Below are 15,000 nucleotides of genomic sequence, written 5' to 3'. Positions count from 1 at the left end.
GTATAGTGTGCCTGTAGTGTGTAGTAGTGTGTGTAGTGTGTAGTGTGTCTGTGGTGTTTTAGTGTGTTTGTAGTGAGTAGTGTGTCTGTAGTGTGTAGTAGTGTGTGTAGAGAGAGGGAGAAGACAAGGTACACTTCCTCACTGAAGCCAAGAGCTACACCTCGGTTTATTTGTCGGAAGGGCATTGTAGTTGTGCAACAATAGCAGCACAATTCCTAGCAGAGTGTCATGAACTGAGGAAGTGGATCTTTCTTTTCCTTCCTACCTTTCCTATTGTTACAGTATATTTTTAATTATCACTTAATTATTAGTATAAAATGTATTTCCACTTCTACATTTCTTTTCTTTCATTCTTTTTTTATTTTCATATCTGCATTTTTATACCAAATAAGTAAAGCTTTGGCAACACAATGTTACTATCATGCCAATAAAACTAATTTGAATTGAATTGAGAGAGAGAGAGGGAGAGAGAGAGAGAGAGAGAGAGAGAGAGAGAGAGAGAGAGAGAGAGAGAGAGAGAGAGAGAGAGAGAGAGAAGAGGCGCTGCAGTTTTGGGAACACCCAGACATTGCAGCAAGTGAGCTAAATTTAGAGCCGGAGTCCTTATTCCACCTCCTCTCCCTCTCCTCCTCCCTCTCCTCTCATCCCAACTTCTCACTCTTCGTCCTTCATCTTTTTTCCTCTCATTTGTCTACTTCTCTTCATTTCTTTCTTTCTCTTTCCTCTCTTCTTTAACCCCCCTCTTTCTCACTGACAGTTGTGGGGCTGAGGCTCTCTCTAATCTCCTCTCCTCTTCCTCCCTGGGCAGAGTTGCTGAGGCTCTCTCTAATTTCCTCTCCTCTTCCTCCCTGGGCAGAGTTGCTGAGGCTCTCTCTAATCATGGGTCTCCCTGAGCAGGACGAGGAGCAGCAGGTCGGCCATCGATCCTTAAATCAGCTCAGATTCATCAGTCACTGCAGACCACCCATCACCAAGCTAATCTGGCTAATTAGCCTCTCTCTCTCTCTCTCTCTCTCTCCTCTCCTTATCCATCTCGTATTCTATGTCTATCTCTCCCTCTATCCACCACTTTATCTCCATTTCTCTCTGTCTCCATCCATCACTTTCTCTACCTCAAGTTCTCTCTCTCTCCATTTCCATCTTTCTCTGTCTCTCTCTATCCACATCTCATTGTGTCTCCGTCACCCCACCCCACCCCTCTCTCTTTCTCTCTCTCTCTTCCCTCCTTCCTCTGCTAATGTAATGAAACTTTGAGACAAGCTGCCAATGTGTGTTCTTCTCTTTTGAAGATGCCTAACCCTGTAATTGCCTGGATTGCATAACCCAACAGCATAGACTCAGAGAACACCTTGTTTACTTTAGGTCAGTGTGTACGCCTTACATCTACTGAGATGATGCTCTATGACCTAAAATTGTACAAACAACTACAGCTACAACAATATCAACAATAATAACAACAACAACAACATAAATAACACAAACAAAACAACAAGTAAAACAGCAGCAGCAGAGCTCAGTAGGTGTGTCTGCCAGTCCTAGCCTGACGAGCCAGACCCACATTAAAATGTAGGGTCTGGGCACTCACCGTTGGCAGTGCTCAGTCCGAAGGGGCGGGATAATCGGTTGTCTTTCAAATTCCCTCTGCACGCAATAGGACAGCGCTGAGTCCCATGTGTTTTCCCACCAGCGGAGCTAGTTGGCTAGTTCAAACTTTTTCCAACTTAAAAAAAAGCTTAACTCGTGTTACGCTGTTCGCCAATAGCAACATCCATCTTCTTTGTTTTCAAGTCACAGGGAATTCAAGCCAAACCGTTGCAACTCTGCCATCAATCATTATGTTAAGCCCGCCTAACGTCTCTATACACGATTTGATTGGTCTGGTAGAAGTTTCATTTTTCCAGCTCACAAGCCAACGGAGAGTTGCTAGACTAGCCCTGGCAGCAAATGTAATTTGCTGCCGCTAGGGAGCGTCTAGATTTCTAGGCTAGCAAAGTCCTAATAGGCAAGTCCCCCCATACGGCAGCCATCTTTGTAACAAACTTTGTACTATTATATTTTGCTCTATAAGTACAATTAAATTGAAATTGAATTTAAATTTCTATGGATGATTCTTTGAGTGCTGTGTCTCCTCAGTAGAACGTCTCTGACTCAGGTCTGTGAACTGAGTGGCTAACAATAGTAGAGGTGACTGTGGACTCACTATGATAAGTTAGTTTTACTAGTGAATTTGTTCACTGGGGATTGATCCATATAATTTGTGTTGACGCATTAGTAAAACGTCTCCTATATCTGAATTGCTATTAAACATTGACTTTGGACAAGTGTTGGACAAGTGTTTGGACATTTGCTGTAAAATTGGATGGCAATTACACTGAGAGAAACCCGTTTAATGGCTGAATGTGAGAAATTGTTCAAGGGCTCATTTAGGCTGTGCTATTACAATCTCTCATCTTTTTTATCCACTTTGCATCCATCTCTGTCTCACTGCATGGATTCTCTCTCGGCAGTTTCAATAGAGAGCACACTCACGGCACACACACTTATGGCACACACACTTTCAGCACACACACTTCCAGGACAAGTTTCAACACTAGCAACATGCGTGTGCAGTAGTTTGACTACATAATGGATGAATGTGTCTGCGTGTGTGTGTGTGTGTGTTTGTGTGTGTGTGTGTGCGTGTGTGCATGTGTGTGTGAGTGTGTGTGTGTGGTAGTTTGTATACATTATGAATACATGCCCTACAAAGGCGGAGACAACCTGAGACACTCGGCGTGCATAATACATGTGTAACATCAGGGAATGCTCCATTTGGTACACACTGCACAACTCAACTCAACACACACACACACACACACACACACACACACACACACACACACATGCAAGACGTTTGGCCTGGGCTCACACAGGCGCTCCTCTCTTTCCTGGTACCGCTAACACTGACCCAGATAGCAGCTGACTATGACCCGGGTCTGGCATGAGTCAGGCCCAGAGTCAGCTGCCACAGGAGGTTCCACATCAACACTCTCAGACGTAATAAGAATGGAGCATGCCCTCTAGAACCTTCTAAGACCTTCACAGGTTCTATGGTTCATCTCTGCTACAGAACCTTTTTAGAGGGGGGGTCTTAATACCAAACTCTCTGATGAAGGCACAGCAATTTGACAATAGTTTCACAGCCATTTGAAGTTGCAGTAAAAGCATTTTTAAGCTTGAAGAACAAATTTGTTTTTCATGTTCTTAAAAGTTCTGTACAGAGTGTTTGGCATTTCAAAGCGTCCATGCTCTTATTCTGTCTGAGAGTGTAGCTGGCTAAGGGTCTATAGAACACTGGGAGGAACCCGGCTAGCAGCTGATGCTCGAAAGGCCCCAGCCCTGAGTTGGCCCTGAGATGGCCCTGAGACGGCCCTGAGTTGGCCCTGAGATGGCCCAGATTGGTCCCTGGTCAACAGAGGTGGACAACCCCGGCTTAAGAAGGTAAAAGTCCTACCATGCATTCCCTCTGCATGCGCACTAAACATTGGCAATCTCACTAATTAACTGACCCACCTGGATAGAGAGTTGTGCTGAATAGGATCAGCTGGCTTACTAAACAGTTAGAACAAATATTTGGCAGGACTTTTACTTTCTGAACCCGGGATGTCCACATCGGCTGGTCAGGGCCAGGATTTGTCCCTAGTCAGGGGTCAGGGGTCAGGGGTCAGGGGTCAGTGCGCCACATATTTGCACTGCTATTGCTCTGCCTGCTGTTCAGCCTCTGTTCTGGTCCACACTGACAGCCAATCAGGAAGAACACAACCTGTGTGTCCTTGGGCATTTTTCTTTTGTTCCATATGTGTAAATATATGTATACTACATATAAAACATATAAAACATTATATGTTTTTACACACACATACAGTATATATATATATGTATGTATATGTATGTATATATGTATATATATATATATATATATATATATATATATATATATATATATATATATATATGTATATGTATGTATATATGTATATATATATATTGCTCCATATGTGTAAATATATGTATACTACATATAAAACATATAAAACATTATATGTTTTTACACACACATACAGTATATATATATATGTATATGTATGTATATATGTATATATATATATATTGCTCCATATGTGTACATATGGGTATGTTTCTTTTGTTGTTTTTCTTTTGCATCACATGTATTTGTTAGACACACAGCAGCATCATCACTTAGAATAAGAACTACGTCTCACACTGAAACCAGTGCAAAGCTGAGGTCAGTTGGTTTTTTTCTTACAGGGATGACGGGCATGCAGATGAACCAATAGCAATACATCACCACTTACTTCTAGCCCTTGCTGCTCCAATCAGGGAGGGGGATGGGGATGGTTAAAGTGAGCAGACAGACGACGAGAGGAAAGGGACAGTGGTCAGAGACGTGGAGTGTTTAAGGAAGACATCAATCATTTACAGTAAGTAGGTGTGAACTGAGCACAATGACCAACATTGCTCTTTGGCTAAATAAGGTGTCTACTATATTTCTAGTGGCACCCCTGATAGTAATATATTGACCAGAAGTAAGGAAAGGCTCTCAGAAATGTCTTTCATGTTCAGTAATGTGATGCCTACAACTTAATGGCCTCTGATTAGTGAGTGGTGTGGAGATTATTGTTCTAATGGGTTACTAGATCTGTAGCTTCTTAAAGCTGCAGTTGGCAAGATTTTTTTGATCATATTCACTGAAACTGACACTATGCTCCGACAGAATAACATAAATCAGCCGGTTTTAGAAAAAACCCGTACTTCTACCTCCACCTAGAGCCTGTTATTTGTTTTGCAAAAATCCACAGCTCCCGGTTCTTCTGGTCCTATCAGAGCCGGGCTGTGTGACATCTGACTGTCAATCACAGTCTGGTGCAGTCTGGTGCGCACTGACGACCATGAACTCGATGAGAGGGTGCTCGGTGGTAGTGGGGGAGGGGCATGAGAGTTGTAAACATTCACAATTTTGTCCCCTCAATCTGTCAGCCAACTGTAGCTTTAAGTTATCGCTATGGTTACCCTTGGCAGTGTGGAGTGACCTTGAGGTCTGCGTCAGGGAGAGGACTTTTCACACAAGAGCAACAGAAGAACATGCATTACAGTAGCAGTAGTAGTAGTAGCACATATTATCTCTACTTTGACAAATATTTTTTGTTGGTAGGAAAAACTCCATTTCCCAGAATGCCTCACCTCTGCCTGTAGACTCTCCAGACGCGTCATGTGCTGGTTGTTGGAGACACTCCTCTCCCGGAAATCATCCCGCAAGGAGTGGACCTGAGTGGACAACTGTCTCTCCACCTCTGCTGCCTGTGAGTGAACACACACACATACACACGCAGACAGAGAGAGAGAGAGAGAGAGAGGGAGAGTCAATAATAAAGTCATGCATCTCTGACAATGACTCTGTGAGGATGTGAACTAGAGGAAGCCTCCAGCCTCAGCAACTTGCTGAATGTAAGCTTATCTAATAGTAATTTTCCTTGCAGTGTGTGTGTGTGTGTGTGTGTGTAATGTGTGTGTGTAGTGTGTGTGTGTGTGTGTGTGTGTGTGTGTAGTGCAGTGCGTGTGTAGTGGTCATATCCCCTGCTGGTTGTAAGATCATGGGTGCACCTGCCTAATTGGAATCAGAGGAACAGCATGCCTGAGCTCTAGGCTGGTACACTTATGAGTGTGCACATCTTTGAACTGTGTGTGTGTGTGTGTGTGTGTGTGTGTGTGTGTGTGTGTGTGTGTGTGTGTGTGGTGTACAAGTGCGCATGTTTGTGTGTTTGTGTGTGTGAGCACATATGTGTCTACACACTTTGATGAAATGTTATCCCCTCTCAGCCTTGCCAACCCAGATAAGCTACGGCTGTTTTCCTGTGCTAGGTCAGTGTCCAGCACCAAGTCTAAACTCATTACATCTTTCAGATACAGATATCTGATGTGGCCCAGATACGGCTCTGATGTGGCCCAGATCTGGCTCTGTTCCGGCCCACATGCGGCTGCAGTCTGGTCTATAATGAAGGCTAGTGAAATAAAGGCTGCATTGCAATCCTAATTTACAGGGTGACTCATCTGTCTCTGCTGCTGCATGTGTGTGTGTGTGTGTGTGTGTGTGTGTGTGTGTGTGTGTGTGTGTGTGTGTGTGTGTGTGTGTGCGTGTGTGTGTGCTCTGCTACTGCTCCTGCTGCCTGGAACAACAACATCGTCCCAGTCGCCCTCTTACCGCAATATCCCTATATCTCTGACTATTGCCAACCACTGTGTGCGTGTGTGTGTGTGTGTGTGTGTGTGTGTGTGTGTGTGTGTGTCATTGTCAGAGGCCTGATTAGCATAAGCCAGAGCGCATCCAGGAAGCCCGGAGTCACGCCACCACCGGCCGTCGCCAAAGCAACCTCCGAACACACACACACCGGCCCCTGATCTCAGCTCCTAACACAAGTGAGTGCACACACTGGGAGACGATAACCATGGGTGTGTGAGGGCGTGTGAGTGTGTGAGGGCGTGTGAGTGTGTGAGGGTGTGTGAGTGTGTGAGTGTGTGTGACTTGCTAGTCCACACACTAGGAGACGATAACCATGGGTGTGTGAGGGTGTGTGAGTGTGTGTGACTTGCTAGTCCACACACTAGGAGACGATAACCATGGGTGTGTGAGGGTGTGTGAGGGAGTGTGAGTATGTGAGGGTGTGTGAGTGTATGTGATTTGCTAGTCTACACACTAGGAGACGATAACCATGGGTGTGTGAGGGCGTGTGAGTGTATGTGATTTGCTAGTCCACACACTAGGAGACGATAACCATGGGTGTGTGAGGGTGTGTGTGTGTATGTGATTTGCTAGTCCACACACTAGGAGACGATAACCATGGGTGTGTGAGTGTGTGATCCCCCCAGTCCCCTGTCTGTGATAAACAGACATCAATGTCTTAGGGATTACTGGATACACATCCTGTCATTCTCATAGTCGGTAGTGACACACCATCATTTTAAAGGCTCAGTCCTCTTTCCTGGATAAAAATTGTTGATATTTGAATTCAACAAACCCGTCCCGTCAGAGCACTTGAAACAATGTTGATTGTCTCTGGAGAGTGTACTTGGTCCTATAGTCACTTATTTTGGTTTGTTTACAAGTCTCCCCCAGAGAGATTTGAAGATATTTCAATCCCTTCAACCTTAAATACAGATCAAATACGATGTAATCACACACCCATCTACAGCCAGCAGGGACTGTGCCGAAACAACACAGCTTTTTTTTCTGAACAGAGAGCAACAGCACCATTATGAGAAAAAAATGTGCTGAAATGGTCAGAAATGAAAATCCAGGACTGCACCTTTAAGTGTCAGTGAACGCACCCCCTCATCCGGCACGTTAATTAACACGTCAGTGATGGCATCCGAAAGGCCCACAGAAGGGGAGCTTCAGTCTATTTGTGGAGAGCCGGGGTGTGTCCTGGTTTCAGCTGACCCACTAACGAGGCTGTGGGGATGCAGTGACCCTCTCAACCTGCAGAGGGCAGTGTGGAGTTTTATCAGGGACACAGCACACAGGCCAAGTTAAGGTCGTCTCTGAACATGCAGTACTTACAATCGGTAAACACACACACACACACACACACACACACACACACCTATGTTTCAGGTTGAAAATTATACTCTTGGGTTACTGTTTATGCATAGTGCTCTGACCACAGTTTCTCTGAAAACCTCTTTATACCTTCTCATGCAGGTGTGTAACACTATATAAAAACAGCCCTGGCCTTAAGCCTAATCCTCCCCCTGCCACAAAGAACACCATGTAAGAACATGCGCTTAACACATAAAACCACACTGTACTTATCAATTACCCTGACAGCATTGAGCTATTGAGCATAACAGTAACTCCTTAAGGGCACGCAGGAGATAAAGAAGCTTGACATTCAATAACTGTGTGGTTGGGCATTTTGGCCCTGAAAGGAAATATATGGTACGCGGACAGTTTGGGACTACTTCAAGAATCTCCATAGAGTGCTGCCGTTTCATGCTTTTATGTACTCTTACCTTGTGTGTTAATTCTTTTTTATTCTTCACTTTTTAAACTATTCTTTGACTATTGCCCTTCTATGCTTTAGCTATTCCTGTTTGCTTTTGTTTATGTAAAGCATATTGAATGACCTCTGTGTATGAAACGTGCTATATACAGTAAATAAACTTGACTTGACTTGACTTGTATTTTGAATAACGCTTCTATACTCACACAGAATCGTGTCGTTGCCAGACTACACACAGAGCATCGCAGGCTATTATCTGAACGAAGCGTAAAATGGCCGTGATAATGGCTCCACCTTGCTGTGCAGACTCTGGTGGCCTGCTGTTGTGCTGTATGGTCGTGTTCATTTGTTCCCGCATGTCTCCGCTCCCCAGCTCAGCGCCTGAACAGCTTCTCTCATTACTGTTGAACAACTACATCTACAGCACTGAGACCACCGTATTCAGTTCGCTATAGCCAACAGTGCTAATACAGCCATACATCACTGCTGCAGGGACCGCACAGAGAGAGAGGCTCCATAAACATGGGGTGCACAGAGGGTTTAATGCTGAGTTGAATGTTTCGGATATATTTTGTGTTATACATAATTTGACTCACTCAGAGGGTTTAATGCTGAGTTGAATGTTTCGGATATATTTTGTGTTATACATAATTTGACTCACTCAGAGGGTTTAATGCTGAGTTGAATGTTCGGATATATTTTGTGTTATACATAATTTGACTCACTCAGAGGGTTTAATGCTGAGTTGAATGTTTCGGATATATTTTGTGTTATAAGTAATTTGACTCACTCAGAGGGTTTAATGCTGAGTTGAATGTTTCGGATATATTTTGTGTTATACATAATTTGACTCACTCAGAGGGTTTAATGCTGAGTTGAATGTTTCGGATATATTTTGTGTTATACATAATTTGACTCACTCAGAGGGTTTAATGCTGAGTTGAATGTTTCGGATATATTTTGTGTTATACGTAATTTGACTCACTTAGAGGGTTTAATGCTGAGTTGAATGTTTCGGATATATTTTGTGTTATAAGTAATTTGACTCACTCAGAGGGTTTAATGCTGAGTTGAATGTTTCGGATATATTTTGTGTTATACGTAATTTGACTCACTTAGAGGGTTTAATGCTGAGTTGAATGTTTCGGATATATTTTGTGTTATAAGTAATTTGACTCACTCAGAGGGTTTAATGCTGAGTTGAATGTTTCGGATATATTTTGTGTTATACGTAATGTGACTCACTCAGAGGGTTTAATGCTGAGTTGAATGTTTCTGATATATTTTGTGTTATACGTAATTTGACTCACTCAATAGGTTTAATACTGAGTTAAATGTTTCGGATTTATTTTGTGTTATACAGTACGTAATTTGACTCACTCAGAGGGTTTAATGCTGAGTTGAATATTTCAGATATATTTTGTGTTATACGTAATATGACTCACTCAGAGGGTTTAATGCTGAGTTGAATGTTTGCTTTGAGACAGTAGGTTTCGGATATATTTTGAGCTATGCAATATCACTCTGAGTAGGTATGCTTCAGATTTTGCTGTTCAATTTACACATGAACTTGACTGGGGGATTTCACAGCAACACTACATGCACATATGAATATAGAATTACCACAGGCTGGCCAAGTAATGTAACTTGCTTTCTTGCTTTCACTAAACGATCAGGTTCTGTAGGTTCTGTGAGTTGTCTGGTGGCTATACTGACAACTCTCTTTCTTTATCTCTCTGTGTGTGCGTGTGTGTGTGTGTGTGTGTGTGTGCAGATTGTGTGTGTGCGTGTGTGACAGGTTGCTTATAACCCAGGTGTTGTTGTCTCTCCGTGGGTAGCCCCTTCCTCTGAGGCATCCCTCTCTCTAATCTGAGCCTACAGCTTTGTGATCCTCACACTTTTATTACTCTGTGTGTGTGTGTGTGTGTGTGTGTGTGTGTGTGCGTGTGTGTGTGTGTGTGTGTGTGTGTGTGTGTGTGTTCGATCGTTTGATCTCCACATCAGACTTTTATTACCAAAGTAGCCTAAGCTTGTGAGTGAGAGAGAGAGAGAAAGTGAGAGAGAGCACAGTACTTTCTCCTTATCAATATTGCACTTGTAGAACAGTGGCACACACACAGTGGCAAAGCCCACATAACACAGCCTGGGTCGACTAAAATGCCACAAGTGTCAACTCCTCACACCTCTCCACCGAACAAGGACATTTCCGCTCTACACAACTGTGAGCCAATCTAAAAGCCTCTGTACACACACACACACAAACACACACATAAACACGCAGGCACACACACACACACATACACGCACACAGACACACACACACACACACACAAACACAAATACAGGCACGCACCCACACACACACACCCTGTACAAACTCCTTGCACACACACAGATACACAGCCTACAGATGCACACACACACACACACACACACACATGCAAACCCATTAAGAAAGCCCCCCACACACACACACACACACAGTCAGATAAAGAAAGTCTGCCCTTTTCTGTGCTGGGTGCTGGTTTCCCTGACAATGCTAATCTAATCTAATCTAAAAGAGAGAGCAGCCTAAGCTGAGGAGACAGCAGACCAAGGCTGACTCGCATCAATAAGGCAGCCCATACAGCTAGCCACAATGAAACTCTCACCTACAGGGCAACGCTAGCTGCACAGGCTGACTAGCATCAATAAGGCAGCCCATACAGCTAGCCATAATGAATCTCTCGCCTACAGGGCAACGCTACTGTAGCTGCACAGGATGACTAGCATCAATAAGGCAGCCCATACAGCTAGCCACAATGAAACTCTCACCTACAGGGCAACGCTAGCTGCACAGGCTGACTAGCATCAATAAGGCAGCCCATACAGCTAACCATAATGAATCTCTCGCCTACAGGGCAACGCTACTGTAGCTGCACAGGCTGACTAGCATCAATAAGGCAGCCCATACAGCTAGCCACAATGAAACTCTCACCTACAGGGCAACGCTAGCTGCACAGGCTGACTAGCATCAATAAGGCAGCCCATACAGCTAGCCATAATGAATCTCTCGCCTACAGGGCAACGCTACTGTAGCTGCACAGGCTGACTAGCATCAATAAGGCAGCCCATACAGCTAGCCACAATGAAACTCTCACCTACAGGGCAACGCTAGCTGCACAGGCTGACTAGCATCAATAAGGCAGCCCATACAGCTAGCCACAATGAAACTCTCACCTACAGGGCAACGCTAGCTGCACAGGCTGACTAGCACCAATCAATCAATGAATCAACACTCACATGACTCACAAACGCCACATCACAACAACCAGCAATTACATACTCACAGCCTCCTCACCACGGTTACCGTCGCCACTGGAGACTCCACAGACCACAGACAGGGAGCGAGAGAAAGAGGAGAGACAGACAGCACTCCCAGACAAACAACACACACCTGGGACAAAACCAGGGAACACTGTGTGCTCTTTCTGCTTTCTGCGTGTGTGTGTGTGTGTGTGTGTGTGTGTGTGTGTGTGTGAGCCACAAGTAACAGCTGTGTACCAACCACTGTTCATAACCATGGACACACTTTCCAAAGGAGTCAGCTGATGAACATCAGAGTAGTGTTTTTAGTATATTTTCCCGAGGGCTCAGTTCGAGTGTGTGTGTGTGTGTGTGTGTGTGTGTGAGGGTTAAGGCAGACCTGCACCTCTTCATCTCTCACATATCTTGTATACCCCACCACTTACAATACTCTCACCCCCCCCACACACACACACATACACACACAAATACACACACTTACATCCACACACTGACAACCCTCAGATCCACAGGCTGTGACACACACATTTAGATGCTGATCTCGCCACACTCGCAGACAACTCTCCACACACACACGCACGCACACACATACACACACACACACCCCTCCACACTACCTTTTCTCTGTCCCTTGTTTCATCTCTTTTCGTGTGCAGATGAGACAGGCTTCTAACGGCCCCACTGATACACAGACGGCAGAGTGTGTGATGACCGACACAGGTACGCCTTGTGATGACTGAGGTGAACACATCTCACAACATCTCAGTCTGACACGTACGCCTTGTGATGACCGAGGTGAACACATCTCACAACATCTCAGTCTGACACACGTACGCCTCGTGATGTCCAAGGTGAACACATCTCACAACATCTCAGTCTGACACACGTACGCCTTGTGATGACCGAGGTGAACACATCTCACAACATCTCAGTCCGACACAAGTACGGCACACCTCGTGATCACCAAGGTGAACACATCTCACAACATCTCAGTCCTCATCTGTGCACCAGGTCACAGCAGGGTTCATCTGATGAAGCCTGGTGGATGAAGAAAGTAAACAACGTAGTATGCTTTGTAGTGCTTGTAGTGTGCAACGTAGTATGCTTCATAGTGTGCTGTTGTTAACAACGTAGTATGCTTTGTAGTGCTTGTAGTGTGCAACGTAGTATGCTTTGTAGTGTACTGTTGTTAACTGTAATGATGAGGAGAGATGCAACAGTACGACAGGTTTCTAGCGCCACAGACAGCCTGTTGCTTTCCCCGGTGGCTACTGTCTCTGGAACAGACCGGATGCAGCCCTACAGACCCTTTCAACAAGAAAAACAAAAACAATGCTTGAACGTTCTATTTGGTTCCCAATCTACTTCCGCTTCATTAAAACGGAAGCCTTGTGGGAACAACTATGATGCTGATAATGGAACTCTCTTGAAATGGGCAATAAGCGGCCATCTACCTCACCGGGGGAAAGCTGAAGTGTGTGCCAGAGACACACGACCATGTGGCAAAGCCCCTGTGATGCCCCTGCAGCAGGTACGAGTGCCCATGAGTGCTTTAATGAGTGTGTGTGTATGTGTGTGTGTGTGTGGGGGGGGCTGAGTGTTCCCATGGCAACGTGTAGAATTCTAATCGTAACACTTTTTTTGTGGTTGATATAGCAACAAGAGCTAAAGTGGATTTGGGACAAGGATTCCGTTACTACTCCTCTGGTCCACCTCCTCATACACACACATCCTCTCTACTCCTCCTCATACACACACATCCTCTCTACTCCTCCTCATACACACACATCCTCTCTACTCCTCCTCATACACACACACACATCCTCTCTACTCCTCCTCATACACACACACACACACACACATCCTCTCTACTCCTCCTCATACACACACATCCTCTCTACTCCTCCTCATACACACACATCCTCTCTACTCCTCCTCATACACACACACACACACATCCTCTCTACTCCTCCTCATACACACACATCCTCTCTACTCCTCCTCATGCACACACATCCTCTCTCCTTATAGACACACCTCCTCACCACCCCTTACTTCTCTCTACTCATACACACACGTCCACGACACTCCTGCCTGCTCCTCCTCAGTCACACACACACCTCCTGAACACTCTTCCCCACTCTCCTCAGTCCTCACACTCCCCACTCCTGCCTGCGCCTCTTCAGTCATACACACACTCCTCCATACTCCTCTATGCTTCTCCTACATCAGAAAAAAACGAGCACACTTTGAAATAGTCAAATTTTCATCAGGCAGTTTGGCCTAGTTGCTTCTATGAATGCTGCTTTGTTTATCTATCAGAGACGGTGTTGCGGAATTGGTGTACTCCGATGTTTCACTGAGCAACCCCTCACGCACGCACACACACACACACACACACACTAAAGGTAACAAAGTTTAAATTAAGTAGCCTATCGTAGCCTACCAGCATGTTTTTCTCTCCAGTGTGCAATAAGAAAGTAGAATAGGCTACAGTGCAAGTTGACCGATGATTCATCTCCCATGTCGCGTCTCGTTGCAGAGCCTTGGTAGGCCACTAAGCAAATCTGCAACCTATGAGCCCAGCTGCCAGTATTGGAGGAGGCCTAAACATCTCGTAGATGAGACTGACTGGGTTATTTTGTTTCAATATTATATATAAAACACATAGTCATTTTAGCCTACCATTCAGGGAATAGGCATTTAAAAGGGAGACAGATTATGGTGTGATATGACTCAGAACTGACATCGGGCAATGGCAGTGCGAGATGTTCAGAACGTAAGAGCTAAAACTTCTACAAGCTCAGTAACATCCACAGCGGAAAAAACAAGGTAAGAAAAATAGTCGGAAAACTTAGATGTGTAAGGCAAGCAAGCAAGTTGTTACTAAAAATGTAAACATGCACGTTGCACTGCTGTGCGGTGGGTTACAGTGCGTAAAGTAGCCTATAATGTGAATGACTTGTTATTTTTATTAAGGATTTCTTTCTTTTTGCAAAAAATAAAGTACAATAGGCATTAATTAGTAGGCTAAATAGCAGCATGTTGAAATGATGTGCTAAATTGCGTTTTTTATTACAATGATACAATTGTAGGCTACAGGCTGCGTTTTATTTGGAGACTTTTGCGAGACAGAGACTGAGTTTGCTGCTGATATTCTGGGGATAGGCTACAACATAGCCAATGTAGGACTTTAGCCTTTTAATATATTTGCTGCATTGGATCAGTCTTTCTAGAACAGGCAAGAGCTTTCTAGCCTCACGTCAGCAGCACCGCATCACCCATATACATTAAAACAACCAGCGGATGGCGGGCGGGTGCGGATTTGAAAATTGGTCAAAAAACGTTGGTGCGGATGGATGGCGGATGGATGATAAGTTTTGCTATGCGGTTACGGTTGAAATAATAGCCCATCCGCGCATCTCTAACATACACCACCTCCTAACCCCACATACACACACCTCCTCACCACTCCACACACACCTCCTCAACTCTCCTCATACACACACCTCCTAACCACTCCACACACACACACCTCCTAACCACTCCTCATACACACACACACACACACACACACACACATACACCTCCTCACCACTCCTCATACATACACCACCTCCTAACCCCACATACACAC

At 44.7% G+C, this 15,000-nt stretch overlaps 1 protein-coding gene across 1 annotated transcript in view; it reads right to left on the bottom strand.

Annotated features, from left to right (window-relative positions):
* bicdl1 (BICD family like cargo adaptor 1) overlaps positions 1 to 15,000 on the bottom strand; it is a 46,356-nt gene that overhangs the window by 10,291 nt on the left and 21,065 nt on the right. Inside the window, exons 3-4 of the mRNA XM_076270657.1 lie at positions 5,242 to 5,358; positions 4,356 to 4,367 (exon numbers count right to left, since the gene is read on the bottom strand). Coding sequence (XP_076126772.1) covers positions 4,356 to 4,367; positions 5,242 to 5,358 — 129 coding nt within the window. The remainder of the gene's footprint in view (positions 1 to 4,355; positions 4,368 to 5,241; positions 5,359 to 15,000) is intronic.

This window comes from Alosa pseudoharengus, unplaced genomic scaffold, assembly GCF_046254945.1.
Source record: "Alosa pseudoharengus isolate Yale_2024_CS ecotype anadromous, Long Island Sound unplaced genomic scaffold, YU_APseudo_1.1 YU_APseudo_1.1_scf_6, whole genome shotgun sequence".
Taxonomy (NCBI): Eukaryota; Metazoa; Chordata; class Actinopteri; order Clupeiformes; family Clupeidae; genus Alosa; species Alosa pseudoharengus.
Note: the sequence above shows the minus strand (reverse complement) of the source record. Positions and strands in the feature narration are given on the sequence as shown.